Source organism: Theropithecus gelada, chromosome 1 (genome assembly GCF_003255815.1).
Source record: "Theropithecus gelada isolate Dixy chromosome 1, Tgel_1.0, whole genome shotgun sequence".
Taxonomy (NCBI): domain Eukaryota; kingdom Metazoa; phylum Chordata; class Mammalia; order Primates; family Cercopithecidae; genus Theropithecus; species Theropithecus gelada.
Genome location: NC_037668.1, coordinates 40,699,799 through 40,714,883, shown reverse-complemented (window position 1 = coordinate 40,714,883; position 15,085 = coordinate 40,699,799). Strand labels below are relative to the sequence as shown.

At 50.9% G+C, this 15,085-nt stretch overlaps 1 protein-coding gene across 6 annotated transcripts in view; it reads right to left on the bottom strand.

The window, feature by feature from the left end:
* Positions 1-3,077: 3,077 nt before the first annotated feature.
* The window catches only part of MFN2 (mitofusin 2), a 31,464-nt gene continuing 19,456 nt past the window's right edge, over positions 3,078-15,085 (bottom strand). For 5 of the 6 annotated variants that reach the window (XM_025376787.1, XM_025376797.1, XM_025376829.1 and 2 more), the window contains 11 exons: positions 13,925-14,078; positions 13,642-13,709; positions 13,375-13,496; positions 10,949-11,075; positions 10,456-10,560; positions 10,139-10,241; positions 9,141-9,361; positions 8,395-8,550; positions 7,823-8,019; positions 6,861-6,995; positions 3,078-5,080 (listed from right to left, as the gene is read on the bottom strand). In XM_025376787.1, the coding sequence (XP_025232572.1) occupies positions 5,011-5,080; positions 6,861-6,995; positions 7,823-8,019; positions 8,395-8,550; positions 9,141-9,361; positions 10,139-10,241; positions 10,456-10,560; positions 10,949-11,075; positions 13,375-13,496; positions 13,642-13,709; positions 13,925-14,078 (1,458 nt within the window). In that variant the 3' untranslated portion in view covers positions 3,078-5,010. The remainder of the gene's footprint in view (positions 5,081-6,860; positions 6,996-7,822; positions 8,020-8,394; positions 8,551-9,140; positions 9,362-10,138; positions 10,242-10,455; positions 10,561-10,948; positions 11,076-13,374; positions 13,497-13,641; positions 13,710-13,924; positions 14,079-15,085) is intronic. The other variant, XM_025376819.1, reaches the window with a different exon arrangement.

Here is a 15,085-nt window from a genome sequence, read left to right as displayed (position 1 = left end):
TCTCTTCCAAGAGAGAAAGGACAGGTTGGGTTTTATGCCTCACAGGGCCCGTATTCATACATATTTAGCAGGTTTGAGGGAAAAGCTGTATACATATTTATGAGAAGAGGTGAGCTCATGTGCAATGGCTAAATAGTTTGTTCACAGCTTCGGTAAGCTGGCTGAAACTAGCTTAAGTTCTGCAGTTGCTTATCAGAAAAGAATGTTTGTTGGCTGGGTGTGGTGGCTCATGCCTGTAGCTCCAGCACTCTGGGAGGCTGAGGCGGGAGGATCACTTGAGCTTGGGAATTCGAGACCAGCCTGGGCAACACAGTGAGATCCCATCTCTTTTTTTTTTTTTTTTTTTGAGACAGCATCTCCCTGTTGCCCAGGTTAGAGTGCAGTGATGCAATCTCAGCTCACTGCAGCCTCCACCTCCTGGGTTCAAGTGATCCTCCTACCTCAGCCTCTGGAGTAGCTAGGACTACCAGTGCACACCATCATGCTGGGCTCATTTTTGTATTTTTTGCAGAGACAGGGTTTTGCCAGATTGCCCAGGCTGGTCTCAAACTCATGAACTCAAGCAGTCGTCTCGCCTCAGCCTCCCAAAGTGCTGGGATTACAGGCATGAGGCACCATGCCCAGCCAACATACATTCTCTATTTTAAAAATTAAATTAAATTTTAAAAAGAAAAAGAATGTTTGTGTCCAGGCATGGTGGCTCACGCCTATAATCACAGCACTTTGGGGAGCCTAGATGTGAGGATCACTTGAGATCAGGAGTTCGAAACCAGCCTGGGTAACATAGTGAGACCCCTCGTCTCTACAAAAAACAAAAAACTTATCCGGGCATGGGCGGCGCACACTTTTAATCCCAGCTATTCGGGAGGCTAAGGTGAGAGGATCACTTGAGGCTGGCAGGTCAAGGCTGCAGTGAGCCATGATAGAGCCACTGCACTCCAGCCAACAAAAATCTATCTCAAAAAAAAAAAAAAAGTTTGTAAGAACCAGTCCTCTATGTGATCAGAAGCATAAGGGTTTGGTTTGTAAATCAAGACTTGGGATTATTTGCCTGATGGCTCCTGATGTTAGGGAGTTTTGCGAATATGTTGTTTTTCTTTGTAATTGAAAAAGGTTATTAATCAGTGAGTGAGATTTCCAGCCTCCCTCTGTTGCCCAGGCTAGAGTGCAATGGCGTGATCTTGGCTCACTGCAACCTCCTCCTCCCAGGTTTAAGCAATTCTCCTGCCTCAGCCTCCCTAGCAGCTGGGATTACAGGCGCACGCCACCAAGCCTGGCTAATTTTTGTATTTTTAGTAGATGGGGTTTCACCATGTTGGCCAGGCTAGTCTTTTAATTCCTGACCTTGTGATCCGCCCACCTTGGCCTCCCAAAAGTGCTGGGATTACAGGCATCAGCCACCACGCCCAGCCCCAGAGGCAGATTTTTATCCACCTTAGTTACTGCTATATTCCCAATGCCTAGAACCATGCTTAGCCCAGAGTAGGTGCACAAATATTTTGCTGAAATCATGAACTTCCTCATTTGAGGAAATTAGGGAAAATAGACCATTGGATTTTGAGATTAGGGCTCATGCATATGAATGTCTGACACATGCTAAACTCAAAAAAGTTGGCTGTTCTTATCTCAAGCCTAAGAGTCCCACTTAGAGACAGGAAACCATCCACTTGAGGACCCAGTGAACAACTTAGCTGACATCTGTGAGGGCCCTGCTTCTGAAGCCATGTATGAGCCAGATGCTCTCTGAGAGAGCTGCCTGGGCTGTCACCCCAGTGCTTGGGACACAGTGATACATTCCTGACTACCTACTTTTTGTGATTAAATGGGGACATTGTTACCAGAGGGTTAAAACTTCCAGCCTCTCAGATTCCCCAGTGGACAGATGAGGTAGTCAGAGAAAGCACAGGAATGAAGCTAGCCTTGACTGGGAATAACTAAGCAGCATTTGCATAAGGCAAGAAGACCCTTTTTCAAACTATGGCTCATCACCCAGGATGATGGTGTGAACAATTTAGTGGGTTGTACATAACATCTTGTTGATGACAGAAACTACTTGTTTTGTGGATTGGAAAAAAAAAAAAAAAAAACCATAATGATTCATTTTTTTTTGTTACCTAAGAAAGTCTTTGGCTGCTGCCTTGAAACAGCCACAGGATGGCAAGGATAGGCAGGGACAAGGCAGGAGCAGGAAGCTGGGTCCGGGCTGATGGTTGTGATGGAGGTGAGGAACTGGGCAGGGTTGATAGACTTGGAAGACAGCAGGTGACAGATTAGGTGCAGCACATGTGACCACGGACTCATGGGTGATGCCCCAAGTGTGTGGCCTGGGAATCTGGAAGGATGAGGTTGCTATCAGCTGAGCTGTGGCCTCTGTGGGAGAGCAGGGCAGCCACTGGGCGGCACCAGAGCTGAGAGGACAGCTGTAGGGGTGGGGAAACTGACTAGCCACCCCCATATCTACTCCTGAGGACCCTTAAACAAAAGAAAAACGCCGGGCGCGATGGCTCATGCCTGTAATCCCAGCACTTTGGGAGGCCGAGGCGGGTGGATCACAAGGTCAGGAGTTCCAGACCAGCATGGCCAAGATGGTGAAACCTCGTCTCTACTAAAATACCAAAATTAGCTGGGTGGTCAAGCCGGGTGCCTGTAATCCCAGCCACTCGGGAGGCTGAGGCAAAGAATTGCCTGAACCCAGGAGGTGGAGATTGCAGTGAGCTGAGATCATGCCACCGCACTCCAGCACTCCAGCCTGGGCGGCAGAGCGTGACTCCATCTCAAAAAAAAAAAGAATGGTTGCAACCAAATTCTCAGAAGGCAAAGCAGGATGGAACAGTGAGTCATTTACTTTTTAAGTGAAAAAATGGTCTGGAGTTACAGAGAAATCTATAAAGAAATCAGTCTCGATTTCCTGATCCTTAAAGATCAGTTACACCATTTGTTCTTTTGAGAGTATCAAATTCCTTCCGAGAATAAGGAACCACATTATAGTGGGAACTATAGTTGTGGTCAAATCAGAACACAGCTGGCCATGTCAAAGAGGAGTTTGTACAAGAACCCGAAAAGATGGAGATCTCACAAAGGATTTCCAACTAGGTTTTATTTTAGTTTCCAATATTATGAGAATGATACAGGAGTAACTCAGGCAAATATATCACCTTAAATACATCAGAGAAAACTCACTGTGTCAGCACGTCTTGCGCTCCAGCAAATGAACGTAAAAACAGAACAATGTCAGCAGCATTACAAGTGCTTTTGGCCAGACTTCTTTCAGAAAGGGTCTCTCCCTCAGTGGTCTTAATTTAATTTTACTTATTGAAGAAGCTCAAAATTTCATTCATTGCCCAGGGGCTACATTGAAAAAAAATTCATGTTTATGCTAAAGAATTTTTTTTTTTTTTTCCCAAAAAGAGCATAAAATCCATTGGAATTGTGTGACACTGATTTTCCCTGACATGCTGTGAAGTGGCCCCTATCCATTCAGGCCCAGCACACACCGGGAACACCCACCCACAGCACGTCCACCTGGCAGAGTCCATCACTTTGCCCCACACAACAGGACAGACTGAGGGTTTTAAGTACAAGCAGGTATGTGAACAGGACATCACCCGTGATGTGGCCACCAACCAGTGCACAGAGGCCACCAACTAATTTCCTCAAAGATGAGTGATGGCTGGGCTGCTGGGCCCCTGCCCTGTGGGCTGCTTTTCGGGAGAGGTGTTGCTTATTTCTAGGAAGCGATCCAACTAGTGCCACACAGGATTTGTCACCCAAACTGTTTTTCTCGCACAGTCAACACCTTGGTGACAGGCATCTGCCCCCACTTCAACCAGCAACAATCCCAAAACTCAACATCAGCATAAGGATAAAGGGGTCAGTCGAAGTTTCTGGGGATCAGGGAGGGTGGAAGGATGGGCACTGGATTTTCCACATTGTCCCTTGGCCAACTGCAGTCACTGGCGCAGGAAATTTAGTCCAGGGCACTTGGGGCAACGTTGGGGGGTTAAGAAACATGTCTCTTAAAGGACACAACAGGGATGCAATCAAGCCTAGTGGGTGGGGGCTCTCAGACCCATGAGCCCCTTGAGAACGAGGTCAAATGGACGGCCCATTCTCCAGCTGTCTTGTGTGGAGCCCACGCTCCTTAGCCAGCTACCAAGGTCCCCACCTTCCACCATCCTTCCTTCTACTACATCCTTCAACCACCTAGACCAAGCCATCTTCCAAAACACATCTACACAAAACAGGCCTGCACAAGTCCAGGACTGACACTAAAGCAGGGGGCACAATAATGAGAAGAGAGGCAAGTCCCTCATTGTCCCAGTGACCGCCACTTGCTCTGCCATCTCCTCATATATCCAACAGCCCTCTCCTCTTAGCTACTCCCACTCCTCCAGCTGCCTCGGCTGCAGCACAGGGCCCGCCTCAGCCTAAGCCCAGTGGTAACTGAGCCTCAACACCAAGACGTGTCTGAGAGGCTCTGTAAATGGGATAAAGCACTGAGCCAACAGGTGAGACGAACACACACAAGCCACAGTCCTTCTGGGACAGACTCTCTGGGAAGAAACTCCAATCATCCCTTACACCTGTAGGTGTGCTGGGCTGCAAGGAGGGCAGGTGCGCACAGGCTGGAGAAAGGTGGGGGTGTCTGCGTGATACCCTCAAAGGCTTCCATGAGGCATTGTGCAATGCTGAGATCCCAAGGCCTTATCAAGCACTCAGATGAACCCAAGAGAGCTGGAAAAAGCTTCAACTTAACTCCTTGGTACCAAGCTGTCCATAGCTGTCGTTGAAAGTGTCCTTTAGGGGTATGAGCCAGATCTTCCTGCAACAGCAGGCAAAGGAGGGGGAAAATAACTAGTGCTGGAGGGCTCAAAATGGTACGAGACTGGGTGCTTCATTCTCTTGGCGGTGGCCAGGGGCAGGAGCCACATGTGCCCCTGGGGGAGCCCACACAGCACTCAGGGCTGGCAGCACCGCCCCTCTCCACGCAGGCTCCGCCTCAGGTGCCCACTATCTGCTGGGCTGCAGGTACTGGTGTGTGAACATGTTGAGCTCACTGTCCAACCAACCGGCTTTATTCCTGCAAAGAAATGTTTCTTTAGTAACCATGACAGCTGATGACAGGCAGTATTAGGACTACCCACCAGGCACTGTCCTAAGGACACTTGACACACACCCTTACGTAATCCTCCAACAATCGTATTTATTCCTGTTTCACAGATGGGGACAAGGAGGCCCAGAGGGGTTAAATAACTTCCCAAGGCCACATGGTTAATAAGCCAGGGAGCTGCAAGTCAGGCTTTTCTGATTCTCAAGACCTGTGTTTGCTTCACCAGGACCATGTGCAAGTCCCTGAGCTGTCAGGAACTCAGTTTCCCTGCCTGCCAAGGAAGGGGTTGAGGTGCTGACAGGAGACCCTTTCCAGGTTCAACCATGTCACTGTGGCTGACAAGCAGCAATTCCCCCCCACCACATTCCCCCTTTTTGAGTCCCCAGAGGGCAAGCAGTGTGTCCCTAGGAAGCAGCTGTCCCCAGGTGGGGGCGGGGCGGGGGGGGCACATCCGCACAGTCGAGGGCAGGGAAAGCCCACTGATCTGGTGACGGTTGGAGCTGACACCCTCTGATGCATCTCCCCTCTGGCTCTGCCACCCTGCAGGCTCTGACGTCAGGGGTGAGGGCAGGAAGTGGAGGGTCCCCATGTGCTGATGTTATCACGGGCTGGGCAGGCCGAGGACTTCTGCAGGGTCCCCGTGTGCTGATGCTATCATGAGCCGGGCAGGCCAAGGATTTTTGCAGGGCACTTTTACATTCAGTCGTGCAGCTGTGTCATGAAATCTTACTCCCATTTTACAGATGAAAATAATGAGACATAGCAGAGTTAAGAGCTTGAGCCAAACATGAGTGGCTGGAGAGAACCCAGGACTCCAGATTCATCAGACTGATGCTCTTTCCAGCAAACTGTTAATGAAAGCTCCACAGAGACTCCCTGGAGATCTGAGTTCCAATCCCAGTTCTGCGAGTCCCCAGCCAAGTAACCAGCTTCTCTGTGGACAAACGGGGGGCTATGCCCTCTTCATGGGTCCAAAGAGCGGCAGGTGTAAGGAGAATCAGAGTGCAAGGGCTGCTGGAGCCAAGTACACCTGGGCTCCCCTCCTAGCCTGGCCATTTTCTGAGATGCCAGACAAGTTCCCCAATTTTTCTACGTAGAAAATGGAGGGATAGGGAAGACTGAGTGAAACAACACATGTAAAGCACTGCAGGCCCTGCGGTTCGGCACAGGGCGCTGTGAACTGCAGTCTCGCAGTACTGTGATGCCACCATGCCTTCAGCTGCAAGTGCCTTGAAGGCAGTGACGCTGTGTCTTGTTGAACCTCCAGCACCAGCACCATCTGGCACCCATGAGGTACGTGGTACACATCATTTTTTTTTTTTTTTTTGAGACAGAGTTTTGCTCTTGTCGCCCAGGCTAGAGTGCAATAGCGCGATCTCTGCTCACTGCAACCTCTGCCTCCCGGGTTCAAGCCATTCTCCTGCCTCAGCCTCCCAAATGGCTGGGATTACAGGCGCACGCCACCACGCCCAGCTAATTTCTGCATTTTTAGTAGACACAGGGTTTCACCATGTTGGCCAGGCTGGTCTCAAACTCCTGACCTTCGGTGATCTACCTGCCTCGGCCTCCCAAAGTGCTGGGATTACAGGTGTTGGCCACTGTGCCTGGCCCGTGGTACACATCTAACACGAATAAATTAAATCCCCACCCAAGACACAAGCCACACCCAAGACACAAGCCCAGCAGCTGAGCCCCAGTGTGCCTGTGCTGCACCCTGGAACCCTCCTTTGGCCACCCAGGCCAGCCTCACCTGAGCAACTTTGCTTTGCTCTGAAGTGAGTCAAGAACCTCAATTTTCTTATTCATGGCAGCAATTTCCTGCTCCAGGTTCTCTCGGGTGACATCAACTTGCTGGCACAGATGAGCAAAGGTCCCAGACAGTTCCCTGGGGAGGACAGAGAAGGGATCAGTTGGGGTGTGTGGAGCAAGATGCCACTGGTGGCTTAACCCACCCAGAGTGGGAAGCAGCTGGCCCCGTCGATATCCCTGCCAGCAGCTCTGCCCTGAGCCAGCCCTGGTTTGGCAGAATCTCCTACATCCTGCTGAGACTGTGAATAATCATAACAACCAAACACACTTGGCATCACCACGGCCTGAGAAGCAACAGCACGCAGAGATCCTGACTCTGCTGCTCATCAGCCGAGTAGCAGGGAACATGTGACTGTTTTTCAAATCTCAGTTTCTTCAATTTGAAAAAGGAGATGCCTATAAGACAACATCTACCTCAAAGAATCAGAGAAATACATAAATTAGATGCAAAATGTCTAGAGCAAAGGGTCTGCCACACACAACCAAAAAAAGGAAGCCAGGATATTCGTCCAGACCACCCCAGATTAACCAATAGATTCCCACCTGACTTAAGATGTGCATGAAGATCAGGCTAGGTTCAAAACTTCAAAGCTACATCCACAGCCCAAGCTCTTCAAGGCAACTTCTAGAACTCCTACTAGGACTATCTCTTGCCTTCCCATTTCTTCCTCACCAAGGGGCCCAGAGGCCTACCCAGTCCCAGCCCAAGACACAAAGTGTCCCTGGGAGACCCCTCTCCCCATCACTGGCCTCAAAGCTGGCCCTGCACACCTGAAGGCCCAGGATCTATGATGCTCAGGACCCAGTGGCTTCCAGGCCAGGTTGGAAGAGAGATGGGGAAGGGAGATGGGGCTGACCCTGCCTAAAGGCAGTCTCCTGCTGGGGTCCGATGGGGCCACTCACTGCTGGACTTGGTGGCTGCAGTTGGAGCCAGTATAGCTGATGACAAGCTGCAGCTTCTCACTGGCATGCTCCACAAACTGGCGCTTGAAGGCCCTCTCCTTGGCCTTGGTGGTCCAGGTCAGACGCTCATAGACGTAGAGGAGGCCATAGAGCCCAAAGGAGAGGGCAATGAGCCGCCAGCCCACTGCCTTCCACACCTGCAGAGCACACAGTCAGCCTGGAGGACAGCCTCTCCGTGGCCCACCCTCCTTTAGGGTCCGTCACTACCAGGGCCGTCCGAAGGGCCTCAGCCAACGAGCCCTCATGTTTCTACTCTTAAGTTCCTCTTTCTATGTCTCCTTTGATCCCACTGAGGCCAGAAAGGCTGGGACCATCTCCAGCGGGAAGTGAGGGAAACTTGGTGAGGGAGTAAGCGCTCCCCATGCCATCACAGTGAAGAGTCACTGAGAGGAGAAAGTATACAGTGGACTGTAGAGTGTGGCCCAACGCAGGGGCCACCACAGGAACCTAGCCCTCAGGCCCCACCCACCTGCCCTCCACCCCCACCTTCCCAAGCTGAACTGGTCACTGACCACTCCTCCAACAACAAGAATGCCCATGGAGGTCCTGGATGTCAGGGAGGCCAGGCCGGTAACCATGGAAACCATGAACTCCTCCTGGGTGAGCGAGCCCTGTGGCAGCGGGGGCATGCTGGGGTTGGCTGGCGTCAGAGGGATAGGACGCTGAACCTGAGGAGAGAAAGATGAGAGGGGTGACAGGGACGTGGTGAGTCTTTCATTCACGTGAACCCTCAGTGTCGCCCTAGTCTGGGGAACAGGGACATAGAGTGGCTCTTCAATTTCCAAAAGGCAAAAAGAGGACAACTAGCTTCGGATGTAGCAGAGGAGACCCTCAGGTGAACACCACAGGATGTGCACAATGTGAGCAGGAGTCATCCTGGCCCGCCTGGCAGCTTCCCCGAGCGTGGGATGTGTACAGAGGGCAGTACGTGTGACAACTCAAGTGGTTTAGAGATGAATGTTTTTAAAATCTGAACTTTAAAATAGTTGTATGTAGGTGGTTATTTTTAAAGTCATCTATTTTTAATAGTTACTTTAATATGTATTAGAGAAAAATACTAGCATCTGTCATTTCACAAATATCACTGCTTAGAACAGATCAGCTCAATCAGCAGCAGAAATTCTGACTGTGGTGTACTGTGTGGTGGGGCACACCACCACAGCTGCTGACCTTTACCCCATTTCAGAATGGTTCCTGTGTCTGGAGGCGGGGTACAGACTGACCCCCAACGATGCCCGAGGTAAGGAGCTTTGCTTGCCTGGTCATTGTAGCCCATCAAGGCCCGACGGCTGTTCTTGGGGCCCAGGAACCTGTTCACCAGCATGGTCCATCCGAGAGAGAAATGGAACTCAATGTCTTCCTGAAAGTCAGCACACAGCTTGTCACAGTTCAGGTCGTAGTTGAGGGAGAAGCACTGGCGCGGGACCAGCATGTCTATCTGACTCCGCACAGACACGGGAAGGAGGGGTTTCAAGCCATCTATCGGGGGAGAAATGGAGGAAAAGCTCATCAGCTCAGCCCTGCGCCACAGCAGCACCAAGCCTTGGAGACGGCTCCACCAGCTACTGCCAGGCATGCTGAATAGCTCTGCCTGGGAACCACACCCCGGCCAAGTTGGCCCATGAGACTGAGCATGCCTCACTTGAGGCCAGCTCCCCCAGGCAAGTGTGGACCCAGATGCTATACTGCTAACACTTCTGCCTCACATGGACTTATAGGAGCAGGCCCAATTCTCAGCCTAGGATAGACCCATGTAGTAGCACAAGATGGGCTCCCCAACCCTGTGTACAGAATGAGTTCACAAGGCCAGGCCCGGTGGCTCATGCCTGTAATCCCAGCACTTTGGGAGTCCAAGGTAGATAGATCACTTGAGGTCAGGAATTTGAGACCAGCCTGGCCAACATGGCAAAACCCCATTTCTACTAAAAATACAAAACAATTAGCCAGGCGTGGTGGTCATGCCTGTAGTCCCAGCTACTTGGGAGGCTGAAGCAGAAGAATCGCTTGAACCTAGGTGGCGGAGGCTGCAATGAGTCAAGATCATGCCACTGCACTCCAGCCTGGGTTACAGAATGAGACTGTCTCAAAAACCAAACAAGAATGAGTTCACAACATCTACCCAGAACCTGAAGGTATTGAGTTGAATCATCATGAAAAGTGACAGATAAGGAAAGTCCTGATTTCTTTAGCTTGGCCTCTGTATCTGATCTTCGGGCAGCCCAGGCCACAGCTCCCCAGTTCCCTATGGGCACTGACCTATCATGTCCTGTTGCATGGTCTGCAGGGAGTTGGTGATGGCCGTGGAGCAGCGGTCTGACATGTTTCGGCCCAGTCCTTCCTCTATGTGGCGGTGCAGTTCCTGCCACCAGAAGAGGGAGGTTAAGAGAAGCAGCAGGTCCATCAAAATTCCCTTCAGGCCACATCCACCAGGTGACCCCAAAAGGCTGACGGAAGCCTGGGCCTCGTCTCTGTGGCTTCCACTTTCACTGCTGGGGGGCCCTGACCCAGACCAGCAGGGGCTGAATCACTTTTGGGGGCCTCCTGCCAAGAGGACCTGTTGCTCCATGACTCACATTCTTATAAACCTTGAGGACTACTGGAGAAGGGTGGAAGTCCATCTGGTAATCATCCACCAGCACAGAGAGGCGCCTGATCTCCTCGGCCATCGCAGTTGACACCTACGGCAAAAGGAAGCACACTGTCAAGTATCAAGGAACACCAAAGTTCAGTCCTGCAGCACCAGGAGAGATCCCAGCAGACGGCATATCTTTCCTCTCAAACCAGCAGCCTCCTCAGCTGCTCTATGGAGTTAAAGCCTCTGAGGTGAGAGGGTCTGGGAAACTGGCTGATCAAACACTCACGTGATCTGTGGAGGTCCAGAGGAAGGGGAACATGCCCAGCATCACACAACCCAACAATGGAACCCAAAGGGCAGCTCTGTATTCTTGAAGCAGGACCACAACTTCCTTCTGGAAGGCTGAGAAGTCCCTAAGAGGAGGTCTGCTTTCTTCTGGACTCTACTCGGGAGTCCAAATCTCCCCAAAATGCGTCCTCCTCATTTCTCACCTGCCTCTCCACTTCCTCCGTAATCTGCTTAATTCGCAGCTTATAGTCTTGAGCCAAGAGCTCTAGCTGTTTGTCAATAAATTTCAGTCGGTCTTGCCGCTCTTCACGCATTTCCTCGCAGTAAACCCTGAAAGCAGAGTACTGGTGAGAAATCCATGTTCCTGTCTGGCTAAGCAGAGGAGCAAGAGGGGATGCCAGAAAGCCCAGGCCGCCCCGCCCGCTCTCTTGCCTGGCAGGGCTGCACACACGCACCCAGGGGCATAAGCTTGCCCCTTCCCAGGTAAGAAGGGAGTCCTGCAGCCAACCATGCACTCCTCAGTCTTCTACGTGGGACAGGCGGTGGGGACAGAGCAGGGAGGGCGTTGTAAGGGGGTTTAAACAAATTCTGCCAATTAATATAGGGAAAAAAGCTCAACCTCACTAGTAATCATGGAAATGTTTTTTTTTTTTTTTTTTTTTTTTTTTTTTGAGATGGGAGTTTCACTCTTGTTGCCCAGGCTGGAGTACAACGGCGCGATCTCCGCTCACTGCAACCTCCACCTCCCGGGTTCAAGCAATTCTCCTGCTTCAGCCTCCCGAGTAGCTGGGATTACAGGCATGTATCACCACACCCAGCTAATTTTGTAATTTTAGCAGAGACAGGGTTTCTCCATGTTGGTCAGGCTGGTCTTGAACTCCTGACCTCAGGTGATCCGTCCGCCTTGGCCTCCCAGTGTTGGGATTACAGGCGTGAGCCACCATGCCCAGCCGGAAATGAAATTTTTAAAGGCACAATTTTCTACCAAGGCCTGGCAAAAATGACCAGGCCTGAAGTTCTGGTGAGAGCTTAGGAAATGGAAGGCCTAGGGACAGTACTGGTCATGCAATGAATGGGTACGGCTGTTCTGGAGAGCAATCAAGTAAAACTGACTAAAACTGGAAACGCGTGTACCCTAAAACAGAATCGCCACACCCCTAGGAATTCACCCCAGGAAGACTCTTACAAAGGTGCACAAGGGGACACGTGAACACATGTCCACTGCAGTAAGGTTTCCAATAGCAAAAAAGAAATCTAAAATTCCCTCCATAGGAAAATGAGACATATTCACAACAGAATATACTACAGCAGTTCCTATTCATAAACTCAAACTACACACACTAACAAGGATAAAAGGAAAAACGATGTTGAGTAGAAAGTAAAGCCAGGTACAGTGACAGTGCGATGCCACATCTGTACGTCTGAAGCATGTAAAAACCTTCAGACGTATAGATATGTAAGAATATGTAAAAACGTAAGAATATGTAAAGACTTAAGAATATGTAAAAACCTGACATATTTTTCAGCATTTATGTGAAAGTACTGTTTGAATGGGTGATAGAACAATGTAAATTCACGATTATGGTGCCTCTGGGCAGAGTGACACTGGGACAAGTGCAAAAGAATCAACAGGGAACTTAACTTTTTAAAATTTTAACTTAATATAAACAATTGAGGCCTGGCGCAGTGGCTCACACCTGTAATCCCAGCACTTTGGGAGGCCGAGGTGGGTGGATCACAAGGTCAACAGACCATCCTGGCTAACACGGTGAAACCCCGTCTCTACTAAAAAAATACAAAAAATTAGCTGGGCGCGGTGGTGGGCACCTGTAGTCCCAGCTACTCGGGAGGTTGAGGCAGGAGAATGGCGTGCATCCGGGAGGCGGAGCTTGCAGTGAGCCGAGATTGCGCCCCTGCACTCCAGCCTGGGCGACAGAGCGAGACTCCGTCTCAAAAATAAATAAATAAATAAAATAAACAATCGAGAAAGTCAATTCTGTGTGATAGAAGCAAGGTGTTTTCATATTATTCTTTAGTGACAGGGTCTCACTCTGTTGCCCAGACTGGAGTGCAATGGCTATTCACACAGCTCACTGGAACCTTGAACTCCTGGGCTCAAGTGATCCTCCTGCCTCAGCCTCCCAAAGTAGCTGGAACTACAGGTGTGCGGCCACCACACCCAGCTGATTTTTAAAATTTTTGTAGAGATGGGGTCTTACTATATTATCTGGGCTGGACTCGAAACTCCTGGCCTCAAGCAGTCCTCCTGCCTTGGTCTCTCAAAGTGTTGAGATCACAGGTGTGAGCCACTGCTCCTGGCTGGAATGTTGTTTTTAAAAATGTGTTCAGGCTCTGAGAATGGCTGTGGAGCTCAGCAGGGCATGGGCCAAGGCCTCCAACACAGGGAATCATGTTGCACAGACCAGGTGGGGTGATGAAGCACCCAGCCGCCCTCCTCACCAGGCTGTCTATGTGACTCTAACATGGTCTGGTGGCCAGGGAAAGGGCCCTGGATGGGAGCCCAGAGACTCAGCCCTGCCATCAAGGCGTGTCCTAACTGCCCAAGGCAGGGGAGGAACAACCTCATCTCGGCAGCCCTCTCCACCTATCTGCAGTCTTGGACTCTTACTGCTGCTCCCGAGCTGCCACATGCAATGAGTCCATGATGAGTCGAACCGCCTCTGCAATCTGCTTGGCCCGGACCGTGTGCTGCTCAAACTTGGTCTTCACTGCAGACTGGGAGATGCACTCCTGGAACACACAAAGGCACGGAGGGAGGTGGGGGCCACCAGGGGCCTACGGCCAAGGGCCAGACTCTGGCTTTCACTGCCAGGGACACGGCCAGTGGGAACTGGGGAGGCACAGAATCACCATATACCAGAATCAAAGGACTCACCTCAAACCTCCTCTCAAAATTCTGAAACTCAAACATCCTCACTTGAAAGCCTTCTGCGAGAGCGCCCCCTAGGAGAATTGTACTGCATTAGCCCAGAAACAACTTGGCGGCAGAGGAAAAGGATGAAATCCCCAGAAACCAAGCCACTGGCTGAAGAACAAGAGCCTCTCACTCTGCTCTTCTCAGCAGCCCCTTCTCAGAAGGATTTTCTACTGACAGACTCAGCACGAGACAAAATGTCTCAAACATCAGGAAAAAGAAGGACATCTGTTCTCATCATTACCTCCTTCGGGCATGCCCTGGGCTTTCTGAATCCTGGCGTTGAGCACCTCCTTAGCAGACACAAAGAAGATGCGGTCCCCGGCCTGGGATCGATCCACCACACCCAGCTCATCCACTAGGAAGCTGGTACAACGCTCCATGTGCTGCCGCCGCACCTAGAGCCCAAACAAATGTGTCCAAAGTTGGTGCAGGTGGCCCCACAGCCCCAACCTGCCTCTTTCATTAAAAGAATAGGTCATAAGAGGCTGGGCACGGCGGCTCACGCCTGTAATCCCAGCACTTTGGGAGGCCACGGCAGGTGGATCATTGAGGTCAGGAGTTCAAGACCAGCCTGGCCAACATGGTGAAACCCTGTCTCTACTAAAAACACAAAAAAATCAGCCACGCATGGTGGCGGGTGCCTGTAACCCCAGCTACTCAGAAGGCTGAGGCAGGAGAATCGCTTGAACTTGGAGACGGAGGTTGCAGTGAGCCAAGATAGCACCACTGCACTCCAGCCTGGGCAACAGAGTGAGAAAAAAAAGAATAGGCAACATATTCACATGGCTCAACAGCCAAAGGCACAAACACATACACAGTGCAATGTCTCCCACTATTCTGCTCTCCAACCACCAAGTTTCCCAGACCAATGTGTGGGGGTTACTTGGCGTAGAGTCTGCCAAAGATATTTTATGCATATACAAGCAGAAATGCTTAAACATGCCCTAGACTGCCTCTTGTTAAGCTTATATAGTGCCTCACTTTTGTGCCCTGGAAGGAAAGGAACCCTGGGGTCAAGTAACCTAAATCTGGGAGCTATACTCTGACAAGCCGTGTCCTCCTGGGGCATTGTTTACAGAAAGAGTGGGCATCACTAGAAAATCCCTCCTGGGCCGGGCGCGGTGGCTCAAGCCTGTAATCCCAGCACTTTGGGAGGCCGAGACGGGTGGATCACGAGGTCAGGAGATCGAGACCATCCTGGCTAACACGGTGAAACCCCGTCTCTACTAAAAAAAATACAAAAAACTAGCCGGGCGACGTGGCGGGCGCCTGTAGTCCCAGCTACTCGGGAGGCTGAGGCAGGAGAATGGCGTGAACCTGGGAGGCGGAGCTTGCAGTGAGCTGAGATCCGGCCACTGCACTCCAGCCTGGGCGACAGAGCCAGACTCCGTCTCAAAAAAAA